Source organism: Vipera ursinii (assembly GCF_947247035.1).
Source record: "Vipera ursinii genome assembly, chromosome: Z".
NCBI classification, from domain to species: Eukaryota; Metazoa; Chordata; class Lepidosauria; order Squamata; family Viperidae; genus Vipera; species Vipera ursinii.
In genome coordinates this window covers 52634059-52648008 of record NC_139517.1, presented here as the reverse complement: position 1 = coordinate 52648008, position 13950 = coordinate 52634059, and the positions used below count along the sequence as shown (strand labels likewise).

Genomic DNA, 13950 nt, shown 5'->3' with positions numbered 1-13950 from the left:
GAAACTAATGGCTGAGGAAACAATGGAGAAAGGTTTATATAAAACAGTCTACCCTAATGTCATACTTGAATACGTGCATACATAGCTAATATTTCTGTCTGGAACCCTAACAATTACTTCACCTTGGAACTTCAGGCACCAACATCTGCTAGACTCCAACAACTGTGGGACAGTGGTATATGCCTCATCCAGGTAAGGAAGGGAATGGGTGGAAATATGTGGCAATGTGTAAGTGCTATGTTTACATTTTTCATTTCCTTAATTATTGTGATCATTTTTGTCTAATACTTTTTTATTTCCTAATAATGTTCTCCACACATTGGGCAGATACTCACTTCTACAAGCAGGAAAACCCTAGTTGGAAAAACAAGTTGGTCTACACAATGTACTTCAATCCAATGTTCCTGAACATATTTGTTGGATCACAGGCTGAATGCACACAGTGAAATATATAATTATGGCACACAGTATTTTTCTACAGTCTTCAAGGAAGAAGGAGTATGTATATTCACAATTACTATACTATTCCCCTTATTCTATAAAATAACCCAATTGGCACTCAAAACTTTTCACTTTCCAACAAGCATTTGTGCAATTATGTTCCTACTATTGCCTCCAGCTTGTTACCTTATCAATATCTCCTTTTGTTTTCCACAGGTGCCATTTTGCACAAGATTGATTCCATACCACACCAGGGGCAGAAAAATGACCAGAAACTGTGACCAGGATGCTTCCAGCTACTTTTTTAAAATGATTTTGTTAAACTGTTTGCTCCAGAGAAATTTGGGTACTTTGAAAACCTCATCACAGATATTTATCCTGTAGTTAAACTATTTATACCACAGAACTTGTACTACAGAAGAAACATTGTGCTCTTTGTCAACCCAGTCATTCAGAAGATTTAGCGAAGTGACTGATTGATGATTCCATTTGTGCCTTTTCCTTTCAGAATATTTGCCATTTTGGATGCTGATCTCCAGAGACTGACACTACTTTATTTATTGTGGCCAGTAGCGATTTGAATACTTCCAAATGGGATCTTGATTCAGCTGGCCATAGGAAGGGAATTGCTTAAAAGGCAAAAATATTTTGGGTTCAGGGGCCTTTTGTGGGGGAGCACTGTTGACTTCTGGAGATTGATGCACAGGTTCCTGCAGTTTTTTTGGCATGATTTCAGAAGTGGCTTTCCCTTGCTTGCTTTTTAGGATTAGAGAAAGATCACTCAGCTGGTTTCTTGCCTAATGTGGATTAGAATTCATCATCTCCTGGTTTCTAGCCTGATGGTTTAATTATCACACAAAGTTGGGGCTTTCAGATGATCATGGATTCACTCAAAGTGTATAATTATAGTGGCTGCTTTTGGTGTACATGGTATAGTTAGATGAGGATTGGTAGAGGGATTCTTGCTAAGATACTATAGGTATGTTGGATTAACCAAAAAAAGTTTTGTGTTGCTTTGTCATGTTTTGGCTGGGTGAAAAGACTAAAATAAATGGGTGGGTATTCCTTCTGATAGGCTCAAATGTGAATAGATTTGAGTTATTCCTATTTTACATAAAATAATCTTGCAGGATTAGGCTAAATCCCATAGCCAGGGATTTAGTGGTTAAACACCAGGCTAGGAAGTGGGAGATTATGAGTTCTAATTTTGCCATAAGCATGAAAGCCAGTTTGATTACCTTCGTCCAGTCATTCTCTCTCAGTCCAACCTACCTCACAGGTTTGTTGTTGTGAGGAAAATAGGAGGAAGAAGATGCATTGGATTTGTTTGTATTCTGCCTCACAGAATACAGAATACAAACATATAAGTGAATAAAAATTTTAATTTAGCATTTTATTTCCCACAGTGATCAACTAGATCCCCTGCAATGCTTTTAAAGAGGAGACAGAGACACATTTTCACCCTATTGTTCCTCTTCAATTAATTTTTGGGCCAATGTTATCAACATATACTTATATTTATTAAATTCATTGGCCATCCATTTTACCACAGGGTAACTCTGGGTGGATTACAATATTAAAAGGATAAAATTATACATAACCTATACATAATACAAAGTACAATAAATATAAAACTCAACCTTAACTAAAAATGGGGAGGGAGGGAGGGAGTAGGATCAGCAGGAGGGGAAGTGGGGTCTGTTATTAATTTGTCAACCATCTCCATTGTGAAGACCTCCCCATTGGAACCTTAAGCCAACTGGCAGAGCCAGGTCTTAAGCTCTTGCAGAAGGTCAGGAAGATTAGAGCCAAACTCACTTGGGGGAGGGGACAAAATTGATTCATATCGAGAACCCCGGAACCTCCAAACGGCAAGGAAAGCACTGGCCCGGCAGACTTTGACAGTTGACAGCTGTCAAATGGCTGCCGGAAGCAACAGCGCATGCGCACTGCCCCGCCGGCCGCTATTCCAATGACAGCTGTCAGACGGGCTGCCAAATGCGCACGCGTCAGATTTGACAGCTGCCGGAGCTGTCAAATCGGCAGTCCCCGATCAGGTCCTCCGGCCGAGCCAAACGCTCAGCTGAGAGGAATTCCCTGACAGCCGCCGAGCTGTCAGACTGCCGTACACTGATTGGCCGCCGCCAAGCGGCAGGAAAAACACTGTTAACTGATTGGTTGTAACATTTGACAGTTTCCTATAAAAGCCGGGTTTGTATTGACAGGCCCCTGCCCCGGAGCTGAACCGAATAAACATTGTGAATCTTGCCTACGGTCTCCCTCTCGTCTTTGTGAAGACAATTCACCTGGCGACGAGGATGGGATCCTGGTACTACAGAGCTGCCTACTGAGCTAAGTCACACTGCGAAGGAGTTCCGATCCCTCTCGCTGATAAGTCACTGCTGAAGTCGCTTTTTGAGGGCAAAGGAACCCTTCTGCAGCTTGAACAGTACTGTGGACCCAGACCATGGCAAACTTAGGCCACATCAGAGAATTCGACGTCCGCCATCCCGAGGAATGGGAATCGCACTGGGGGCAAGTTGAGGGCTACCTCGTCATCAACAAGATAACGGAGGACCGCCACAAAGCTGTAGCCCTTCTGTGCCTCAGTGGGCCCGCCGTCTACGACATTGCTGTAGGGCTCTGCATCCCAGACCCCGTCGCGGCCATTCCATACGCTGAGCTGACCGATCGCCTCAGCAAGCACTATATGCCCCGACGGTCCGAGCTGTATTGGCGCCTCCACTTCGCCCGCCGCCGCCAGCAACCGGGTGAAGCATCCACAGCTTTCATCGCAGGGGTATGTCACATCGCCCGCAGATGCCAATTTCCCGACCTGGAAGACCGTATCAGAGACCAGGTTATCACCGGTCTCTCTAACGAACAGCTCCAGCGGAAATTGGTAGCCAAGCCCACGATGGACCTCGCTGAACTCACATTAGAAATTATGGCCTACGAAGACAGCCACCGCAAGGGCTCCCCTGTGTTCAGAGGCAGCCCCGCCGGGTCAGTCCACCATGCCTGGGAGCCAGACAGCGAGCACCCGGAGGCCTGCACCGGCATCGATGACATCATGTCTCATTTCAACAAAATGAGCACCGACCATGGAAGAACCCGCAGGCCATCCAAACCAGCCGGTCCAGGTCAAAGACCCATCTCCACCGGGCCCAGACCGAAATGTGCCAGCTGCGGTGGAGCTCACGCCAGAGCTACCTGCCGTTTCAGAAATGCAAAATGCCACGGATGCGGGAAGACCGGGCACATCCGCTCCGTGTGCCGCAGCCTGAACCGGGAAACCCTCCACAAGCTTGAGGAAATTCCGGCAGGTAGGACCAAAAAACCCCTCCCTACCAAGGAAACCTCCCAGCCCTCAGTGTTATCCATCCTTGCCAAACAAAAGATTTCGGCCATCCACCATTTACAACCCAAAATCAAAATCTGGGTTAAGATCCAAGGGGTGCCCTGCGAGATGGAGGTCGACTCCGGATCCTCCGTCTCGATAATGTCCTGGGACACTCTAAAAAAATCGGCTTTAAAAGCAGACGCCATATCTCCCTTCAACCCTCCAAAATCCTCCTCGCAGATTTCCAGGGGGCCGCTATTCAATTAAAGGGACAGGCACAACTGAGAATGGAATTCAAAAAATTCCTAGGGCACTTGACAGTCCAGATCACAGAGGCACCCAGAACCAGCCTCATCGGTTTAGACTGGTTCGAGGCTCTGGGCATCCGCCTGGAGGGCACCAACCGAATACAATCTCAATCTCTAGGAAACGTTTGCAAAGCGTTCGCTGACGTTTTTGATGGGACACTGGGCAAATATACTGGCCCCCTCGTCAACCTCAAACTTAGACCAGAAGTGGGTCCCATCCGCATTAAGGCAAGAAGGGTCCCCTTCGCACTAAAACAAAAAATCGAGGCCGAACTAGATCGTTTAGTCACCCTCGGGGTTTTAGAACCAACAGATGGGGGCACCTGGGAAACACCAGTCAAACCAAATGGGGACATGAGAATATGCGCAGATTACAAAGCGACCCTGAACCGCGCATTAAATCCCCATGCATACCCAGTCCCTGCAGTTAGGGACGTACTCTCAGAAATAGGCTCTGGCTCAATATTCGCCAAACTCGACCTGGCGCATGCGTTCCTTCAGCTACCTGTCACCCAAGAAACAGCTGAGGCTCAAACCATTGTCACACACTGCGGCGCCTTTAAGGTAAACCGTTTACAATTTGGAATCTCAGTGGCTCCTGGCATCTTCCAGGAAGTCATGGAGAAAACCCTAAAGGGGATCCCTGGGGTCTGCCCCTATTTCGATGATGTGCTCATTGCAGGGGAATCTGAAAACAACCTGGCAGCCAGGCTGCAAGAGGTATTAACCAGATTTCGGAAAGCTGGTTTAAAACTTAAACGAGAAAAATGTTCTATAGGCGTCCCATCCGCAGACTTTTTAGGCTACAAAATCGACTCGCAGGGAATCCACCCCACCAACTCTAAAATCCTTGCTATCAAAGCCGCCCCAACACCCAAAAATAAAACAGAGCTCCAGGCTTTCCTTGGGCTTTTGAATTTTTATCACGCCTTCCTACCTGGGAAGGCAACCATCGCAGAGCCACTCCACAGGCTGCTCGATAAAGGGGCAGCCTGGCAGTGGACAACAGCCCATGACAATAGTTTCAAATCACTCAAACAAATGCTATCCAGCAACGCCACCATTTCCCACTACAAAGAAGACAAACCTCTCTGCATAGCCTGCGACGCATCCCCATACGGGATTGGAGCAGTTTTGAGCCACTTATACAGCGACGGCACTCAAGCCCCGGTGGCCTATTATTCTAGAACTCTTTCCAAAACGGAAAGAAATTATGCCCAGATAGATAAGGAAGCCCTGGCAATAGTGGCTGGAATTAAAAAATTTCACGACTACCTTTATGGCTGCCCTTTCGTGATCTACACAGACCACAAACCCCTGTTAGGATTGTTCACCTGGGACCGTCAAACCCCCCAAATTCTGTCTCCCAGGATGCTGCGCTGGACAACGTTCCTCACAGCATATTCCTATCAACTAATATACAAACCGGGACACCACGCTGACGGCCTCAGCAGGCTACCCTTACCCCAAGTAGAACCAGACCCAGACCCAGCTAGCAACATCTTGGCCATCCAGGAGCTCCTGGAATGCCCACTGACAGCAAACGATATCGCTGCCACAACATCCCAGGACAAAACGCTCAGCAGGGTGTTAGCGTGGGTACACACCGGTTGGCAATGCTCCTGCCCAAGTACAGAATTCCAGCCATACTTCGCTAGACAAAATGAACTAACCTCTCACCTAGGATGCATACTCTGGGGCTGTAGAGTAATCGTGCCACCCAGGCACAGATCCAAGGTCCTGCATACATTGCACGAAGGCCACCCGGGCATTGTAAAAACCAAAGCCTTGGCTCGTAGCTACATTTGGTGGCCAGGCATCGACCAAGACATAGAAAAACACATTGCTGGCTGCTATTTGTGCCAGCAGTCCCGACCGCTCCAACCCAGAGCCCCAATTCACAAATGGGAACTCACAAAAAACCCCTGGTCCCGCATCCACATTGATTTCGCCAGACCTTTTCAAGGGCAGGTTTTCCTTATAGTCGTGGACAGTTATTCCAAGTGGCTGGAGGTTCTCCCGGTTCACAGCACAACAACTACCGCAACCATCCAAGCCCTCAGGGGAATCTTCGCAACACACGGTCTCCCCGACGTTATAATATCAGACAATGGCCCTCAATTTACTTCTCATGACTTTCAGATCTTCATGAGGAGCAATTGTATTAGGCACTCGAAGTCGGCTCCCTTCCACCCATCGTCCAACGGCCTTGCGGAGGTTATGGTGAGGGCCACCAAAGACGCCCTTAAAAGAATCATCACGGGAAACTGGCACCGTCGCCTGGCACAATTCCTCCTGGCCCACCACGCTACGCCCTGCTCCACCACCGGGAAAAGCCCTGCCGAACTGCGATGGGGCCGCCGCCTGGTGACAAGGCTGGACAGGCTCCACCCAGATAGACCAGCAGCCGAAATGGCCTCCAACGCCCAACCAAAAACATTCTCCCGGGGACAATGTTTGGTCTTGAGACTATGGGGGAAGGGATAAGTGGGTCCAGGGGGTTATCCTGGACCAAACAGGGCCGTTATCCTACACGGTGGACACGGGGACGGGACTAACACAACGCAGACATGCAGACCAGCTTCGACCGAGGTCACCCCCCAACCCCACTCAGCAACCGCCCCCAGAGGAGCCAGCGCCATCCAGCAGCCCCAATCCCGACGAACTTTCACCCCCCCGGGACTCACAACACAACCGGCAACACAACCAGAAGAAATCACCCCCTGCCTCCGCCGATCCAGCCGAGTCAGAAGACCCCCCGCATACCTCGCGGACTTTGAGTGGACTGGGAACATGCCGACAGACAAAAACCCCGTTAATAATGTTTGTTTAAAAGGTTCAACTGTTGTTAAAAATAACATACCCATTTCAGGGGGGGAAAAGGGGGTGATTCATATCGAGAACCCCGGAACCTCCAAACGGCAAAGAAAGCACTGGCCCGGCAGACTTTGACAGTTGACAGCTGTCAAATGGCTGCCGGAAGCAACAGCGCATGCGCACTGCCCCGCCGGCCGCTATTCCAATGACAGCTGTCAGATGGGCTGCCAAATGCGGATGCATCAGATTTGACAGCTGCCGGAGCTGTCAAATCGGCAGTCCCCGATCAGGTCCTCCGGCCGAGCCAAACGCTCAGCTGAGAGGAATTCCCTGACAGCCGCCGAGCTGTCAGACTGCCGTACACTGATTGGCCGCCGCCAAGCGGCGGGAAAAACACTGTTAACTGATTGGTTGTAACATTTGACAGTTTCCTATAAAAGCCGGGTTTGTGTTGACAGGCCCCTGCCCCGGAGCTGAACCGAATAAACATTGTGAATCTTGCCTACGGTCTCCCTCTCGTCTTTGTGAAGACAATTCAAAAATGTTCCAAAGAACAGAAGCAATGGCAGAGAAGGCTCTTCTGGACCCCACCTACTGGAATACCCTAGCTCACAGGTCTGCAACCCGTGGCTCCAGAGCCGCAGTCTTTCAGCCGTCTCCTGCGGCTCCCAGTCCTCTGCCATGTGCAGTCCAAAAAAAAAAAAAGTGGGACTAAAAAAGTTCAACCAATCAATTCAAATATGCAGGGTAGGTGCATATCTCGCCTTGGCTCCACTCTTCAAACCCTGTTCTGCGTATGCGCGCATGTACGCGCATGTGAACACATTTTTTGCGGCTCCCAGTTTTTCCTTTTGTGAGGGAACCGGTTCCGAGTGGCTCTTTCACTGTTTCAGGTTGCTGACCCCTGCCCTAGCTAATAGGGCCTGCAGCATGCTGCATCTGCTAGCATGGGTGGAGTGACCAATCCTATTGGTCTACTATAGAGAGCATCCTCTCGTATGGTATTGTGATTTGGTATGCTGGTCTGACAGCCATGGACAGGAAAGTATTACAGAGGGTAGTGAGCACAGCAAAAGACATTGTGGGCTGTTCCCTGACACCACTGGATGACATCGCCTGGGCTCGTTGCCTTGGAAGAGTGAGGAAGATTCTCAGGGATGACTCACACCCTGGACGGTATCTCTTTACTCTCCTACCATCCGGTAGGAGATATAGTAGTATAGCCAGCCGTACCAACAGGCTGAAAAATAGCTTTTATCCATGGGCTATTAGGCTTTTAAATGGGACATAATCTCTGTGAATTTATGCAGAATTGACTTGGGAGGCCGGTGTGTGGTGTAGTTGGTTCACATGGTGTGGTAGGATGGAGGGTTTGTTGTCACTGTGTGTTGGGGGGAGAGAGCACGGGGGGGGGGAGTCTCAGCTAATCTCAATGTACACATGTACTTTGACAATAAAGGTTTATTATTTATTATTATAAAACAGTCCTCCAAGTAATGTGGACCCATGTCATTAAGGGCTTTAAAAATGATTGCCAACATCTTGAATAGCACCCAAAGCAAACTGGCAGCCAGTGCAGATCATTGAGCAGTGGTATTACATGGGTCGTTCTTGCTACCCCCAAAATTGTCTACAATGCTACACTCTGCATCAGCTGTAGCTTCTGAATGCTCTTCAAGAGTAGTTCCATTTGGAACATGTTTCAGTAATCTAAATGCAAGATGACTAGGGCTGACATCAACTGAAAATGCCAGGTTTAGAACTTACAGAACTTAGAATTAAGCACATCTGCATAAAACATAAAGTGCTTTATTACAGTTGACAAATTAAGAATAGAATAGAGCTGAAATGGACCTTGGAGGTCTTCTAGTCCAGCCCCTGCTCAAGCAGGAAAACCTATACCATTTCAGTCAGATGACTGTCTAGTCTCTTCTTAAAAATCTCCAATGATGGAGTGCCCATGAATTCTGAAGGCAAGTTGTTCCACTGGTTAATTATCCTCACTGTTAGGAAGTTTCTCCTTAATTCCAGGTTGCTTCTCTCTTTGATCAGTTTCCAACCATTGTTTCTTGTCCTGCCTGCTGATGCTTTGTGGAGAATAATTTGACCCCTTCTTCTTTGTGGTGCCCCGTCAAATACTGGAATACTGATATCATGTCGCCCCTATATCTTCTTTTTACACTAGCCAAACCCAATTCCTGCAGCCGTTCTTCAAATGTCTCCAGGCCTTTGATCATCTTAGTTGCACTTCTCTGAATTTTTTCCAAAGTCTCAACATTTGTTTTGTAGTATGGTGACCAAAATTGGTTGCAGTATTCAAGGTACCGTATTTTCTGGCGTATAAGACGACCCGGCGTATAAGACGACCCCCGACTTTTAAGAAGATTGTCAAGGTTTTTCGTCTTATACGCCGGAAAATACTTACATGCCCTGCCCTCCCTGTCCGTCGCAGAGGAGGTGAAGGCCCGACTGGCCCCGCCGGCCCTCCCACTGCTCCCGCGCTTCTGCTGGCCCCCGAGGCGCAGCGTTTCCCGGGTGGCAGGCAGCGCCGGAGGGCAGCCACCACCCTGCCATGGCCAGCGCCCCTCCTGCTTCCCCCCCAGGCCTTGAACTTCTCCCATTGGGCGCAGGGTGGGGCAGCTCCGCCCGTAGCCTCTTTTTTAGAACTCATGCCGCTTCCCTCTCACTGTCGGCCGAGGTGCGCTTGGCCCAGGCTCCTGGTCCCTCTTCCCAGCCGGCTTCCCGCCCTGCCCCTCATGGAGCTGGACTGGGCGTGCAGCCTCTCGGTGTGGCTGCTTTTCCTGGGCAGCCTGGCAGTGTGGCTCCTGCGCTCGGACCTGTTGCTGAGCCGGCGTCTGCTGCTGTGCATGGGGCTGCTGGCCGTCCTGCAGGTGCTGGGCCAGGCCATCCTGCCGCTGCCACTCAGCGCCGCGCTCACAGCAGCTGCCTGCTGGCTCGTCTCGGCCAGCACCGCCCGGCAGAAGCGCATCCCCGCAGGGGGGAGAGCGGTGCTGGTGACAGGTGAGTCCAGTGGGCGTGAGGCCCTCCCCTCGGGCCAAGAGCCGACGGGCAGCGCCGCCTTCGCGTGGGGAGAGCTGCCCGATGCTCCCGCCCAGCCGTGTCCCAGAGCCGCGCCAGAGATAGCTCAGTTGCGCGTGGCGGCCCAGCTTTGCAAGAACGGGGACGCTCGACTGATTTGTTGTTTTTTTTCTGCCGTATAAGACGACCCGGCATATAAGACGACCCCCAAACTTTTGAGAAGATTTTCATGGGTTAAAAAGCCGTCTTATACGCCGGAAAATATGGTATGCTTAATAGGGTTTTATAAAGCAGTACCAATACTTCACATGATCTTGATTCTATGCCTCTGTTTATACAATCCAGAATTGCATTAGCTTTTTTGGCTGCTGCTGCACACTGCTGGCTCATATTCAAGTGATCATCAAGTAAGACTTCTCTCACAGTTACTGTTTTTGAGCCAGATTTTGCCTAATCTCTACCTATATATTTGATTTTTCCTGCCTAAATGTAAAAGTTTGTTTTTCTCCACATTAAATATCATTTTATTGGATAGGGCCCATTGTTCAAGTTTGTCAAGATCTTTTTGGATCCTGAGCTTGTCATCTGTGGTGTTGGCTACTCCTGCCAGTTTAGTATCATCTGCAAATTTGATGAGTTCCCCTTCTATTCCCTCATGTAAGTCATTTATGAAGATATTAAAGAGTACTGGGCCTAAGATGGAGCCTTGTGGTAACCTACTGCTTGCTTCTCTCCATGGGGATATAGTACCATTGAGGACTATTTGTTGAGTATGGTTTATCAGCCAGCTACAAATCCACCTGATGGTGATGTTGTCTATTCTCCCTCTTTCTAGCTTACCAAGAAGTAGTTTGTGGTCTACTTTGTTATCTCATTAAGTTTAAGTCACTCCTTCATACTTATCTTCATAGAATAAAATCTTTTTCTTGTCTAGAGGTTTTACCCAGGAGTTTCTTTTTATCATAGAATCCTCAGGCTTGTTAATGTCCTTAAAGAGAAGGTCCCAAATTTGTCTTTTTTCCTCAGGCTCTTCTTTCAGTTGTGTTGTGAGTTTTATATTAACACCATAATAGTAAAAGTTAGTATTAGATTCTTCCAAAACTGTAATGTGCTGCTCTGCCTTTTCTGCCTTTTCATCTATTTCTGAAGTTACAACTATTTGTGAAATTGCCTCGGTAGCATCATAGCATTCTCCACATGTTTGCATCTCAGTAATCTGAGAGGATTTTCTTCATCCTTAGATCACAGCTGGTCCACAAATTGGTCAAAAAATTGGAAAATTTTGTTTAAAGACCTTTCAAGAATATATCTAATACTCTGTCCATCTTGACTTCCACTTTTAGGATCAGAAATTTTTTGCCACCCACAGCAGAGAAAATCAAGCTACAAGTTAGTACAATATTGGACTAAAATCACAGCATTCATTCTTTATATATCTCCATCAGCTTTTTTTTTCTTCACCACACTTCCTTATTTGGTTTCCCTTAACAGCCCCTTGTTATTTGAGACAAAGAGAAATCCCTAAAATAGCATGAGTCTTCAAAAAGGCACAGAAGACTGTAACTAAAAAAGAGCCTCTTTTTAACTTGGCTTGAAAAGAATAATAGTCTTTGAAGGTGATTAAGAAAGGAAAGGCACTGTAAGGTGCCTCAACTACATCTCCCAAGAAAGCAAACTCTTGAAATAGGCATTGTCTCAAAAGGAACTTTTTATTGAGAGTTTGTGATGGCAAGAGAGCAAAGAAAAGTCTGAGATTTGGTGCATAAAGGATTACATCAAAAAGGCATTTCACAACTCTTCCTCCCAGTGTCCAACTGTCCCAGTAAATTCCATCCAATCCACAGGTGCCATCATGTTATGAGAAGCTGGAGTTTCAGCGGTCTTCTCAAGATCTCTCTTGGTTTCATTTCCCAATGGTCCCAGGCTCCGTTGTCGAGACAAGGCAGATGCTTTCTGCTCACATTCCTCTCAACCAGAGGGAGACCTCTTGCACAGAGCAGAGCAAAGCAAATAATAGTTCACCAAGCAACTATCCACCTCCCAATAGAATGGCAGACCCCAAAAATGCATACATAAGCAAAGCAGGGAAGGATAGGGAAATGGATGAGGTAATGTGTAAATAGAATGCAAAAGCAAGCAAATATAATTGAGGGGTCCTGACATACATCCCCCCAATAGAAAGACAAATCCACCTGTAAGACAAAACCAGGGGGAAAAACCCACAAACATGTTAATCAGATTTGTCAGGATACTTTTCATGAAAATGTCTGAGCAATCTAGGAGCTCTAACATGTTTCTTATAAACCTATTCATTTTGTGACACTGGTAAATCTTTCCAAGCTTCCAAGTATTCTGTTGACCTATGATGCTTGTGAGAATCTAAAATGTCTTTAATTTCAAAATGTTGCTCGCCCTCTACTATGATAGGCAGAGGGGTAGAAGAGGCAGTCGGCCACAATTTAGAGATGACGGCAAGTTTTAACCAACTATAGTGCAACACAGGGTGGATTTGTCTAAAACTCTGAGGGAGCTCCAACTCCACTGTGACAGGGTTAATAATGTGTTTGATGGGAAAGGGACCGATGTACTTTGGACCCAATTTCTTTGATGATTGTAGTGACTGTAAAAACCTAGTGGAGAGATAAACTGTATCCCCTATGTGGAAAGGCTTAGGCTCCATTCTCTTTTTGTCAGAAGCCTTATAGGCTTCTCTGGCTATACTGGCCAGATATTCTGCAATTGATGAAACCAATCCTTAAGGGATAGGATGGCAGGTTCATTACAGGCAATTCAGGCATGGGGATAAAACATTGGCCATTTGCCACTTGGAAAGGAGTAAACCTGGTACTGGAGTGCACTGCGTTGTTATAAGCCACTTGAGCAAACAGTAGTAAATCGGTTCAATTATGTTGCTGATAATTAATGAAACAATGAAGGTATTGTTCTAGAACTGAGTTCATTCGTTCTGTCCCCCATTTGTTTAAGGATGATGAGTAGATGACAGTCCCTGGTCAGAACCCAAAAGTCCAAAAAGGCTTTGCAAAATTTAGAAGTGAACTGAACCCGCCTATCTGAGATAAGGCATTTGGGGGCACCATGGAGATGGTAAATATGCTGTACAAACAATTTGGCCAAAGTCTTTGTGGTTGGGCTTTTCTGACATGGGATGAAATTGACTTGTTTGGAGAACAAATCAGTGACAATCCAAATGACAGTGTTTTTCGTGCTTTCGGGTAACTCCACAATAAAATCCATGGAGATTCCTCTTCAGGGTACTGAAGGCTCACTAATGGCTGCAGGAGGCCAGGCATTTTTCTCTGTCTCTGCTTGGTGGCAGCACAAATAGGGCAACTGGCCACATAGCTTTCAATGTCTTTCTTTAAAGAGGGCCACCAGAATTGATTTTTGAGTAAATGAAGGGTCTTCACAAACCCAAAATGTCCTGCTAACTTTGAATTGTGGCAGGCCTGCATGATTCTCAGTCTCAAGTTTGCAGGTACGTACAGCTTCCCTCCAACCCAGGCTAAGCCCTTTTGCAAGGAGCAGATACTGAGAAACCATTCATCCTCTTCTTTTTGAAATCCCCGAACAGTTCATTAACCAGAGGTGGGGCCCTTGTAGCTTGTGCCCTTGTAGTGGCTGGAGCTGCTAATTGCTGCAGGGAGAGTAGAGGTTTGACCAACTTCACATTGTTATATTGAGGCATGCTCAACAAAGCATCTGCCAGGAGGTTTTGCCCTGCTGGCAGGTAGTGTATGGAGAAGTTAAACCAGTGAAAATGCTGGCCCCAGTGTGCCTGTTTCGAAGACAGTCTCTTGCTTTTTTTTTTAAAGTTTCCAGGTTCTTGTGATAGGTCCAATCCACTTCTAAAAAGTGTCTCCAGGTTAGAAGGGCCCATCTTATTGCATAAGCTTCCTTCTCCCAAGCAGCCCAATGCTGCTCAGTCTCAGATAACTTTTTGGAAGTATAGGCACAGGGTTGTAGCTGATCCTGCTGGTTCTT

At 47.2% G+C, this 13950-nt stretch overlaps 1 protein-coding gene across 1 annotated transcript in view; it reads left to right on the top strand.

The window, feature by feature from the left end:
• Window positions 1–13950, top strand: part of FRRS1L (ferric chelate reductase 1 like) — a gene marked incomplete at its 5' end in the record, with an annotated part of 98728 nt that overhangs the window by 45753 nt on the left and 39025 nt on the right. The window contains one exon of the mRNA XM_083377165.1: window positions 136–192. Within this exon, the coding sequence (XP_083233291.1) occupies window positions 136–192 (57 nt within the window). The remainder of the gene's footprint in view (window positions 1–135; window positions 193–13950) is intronic.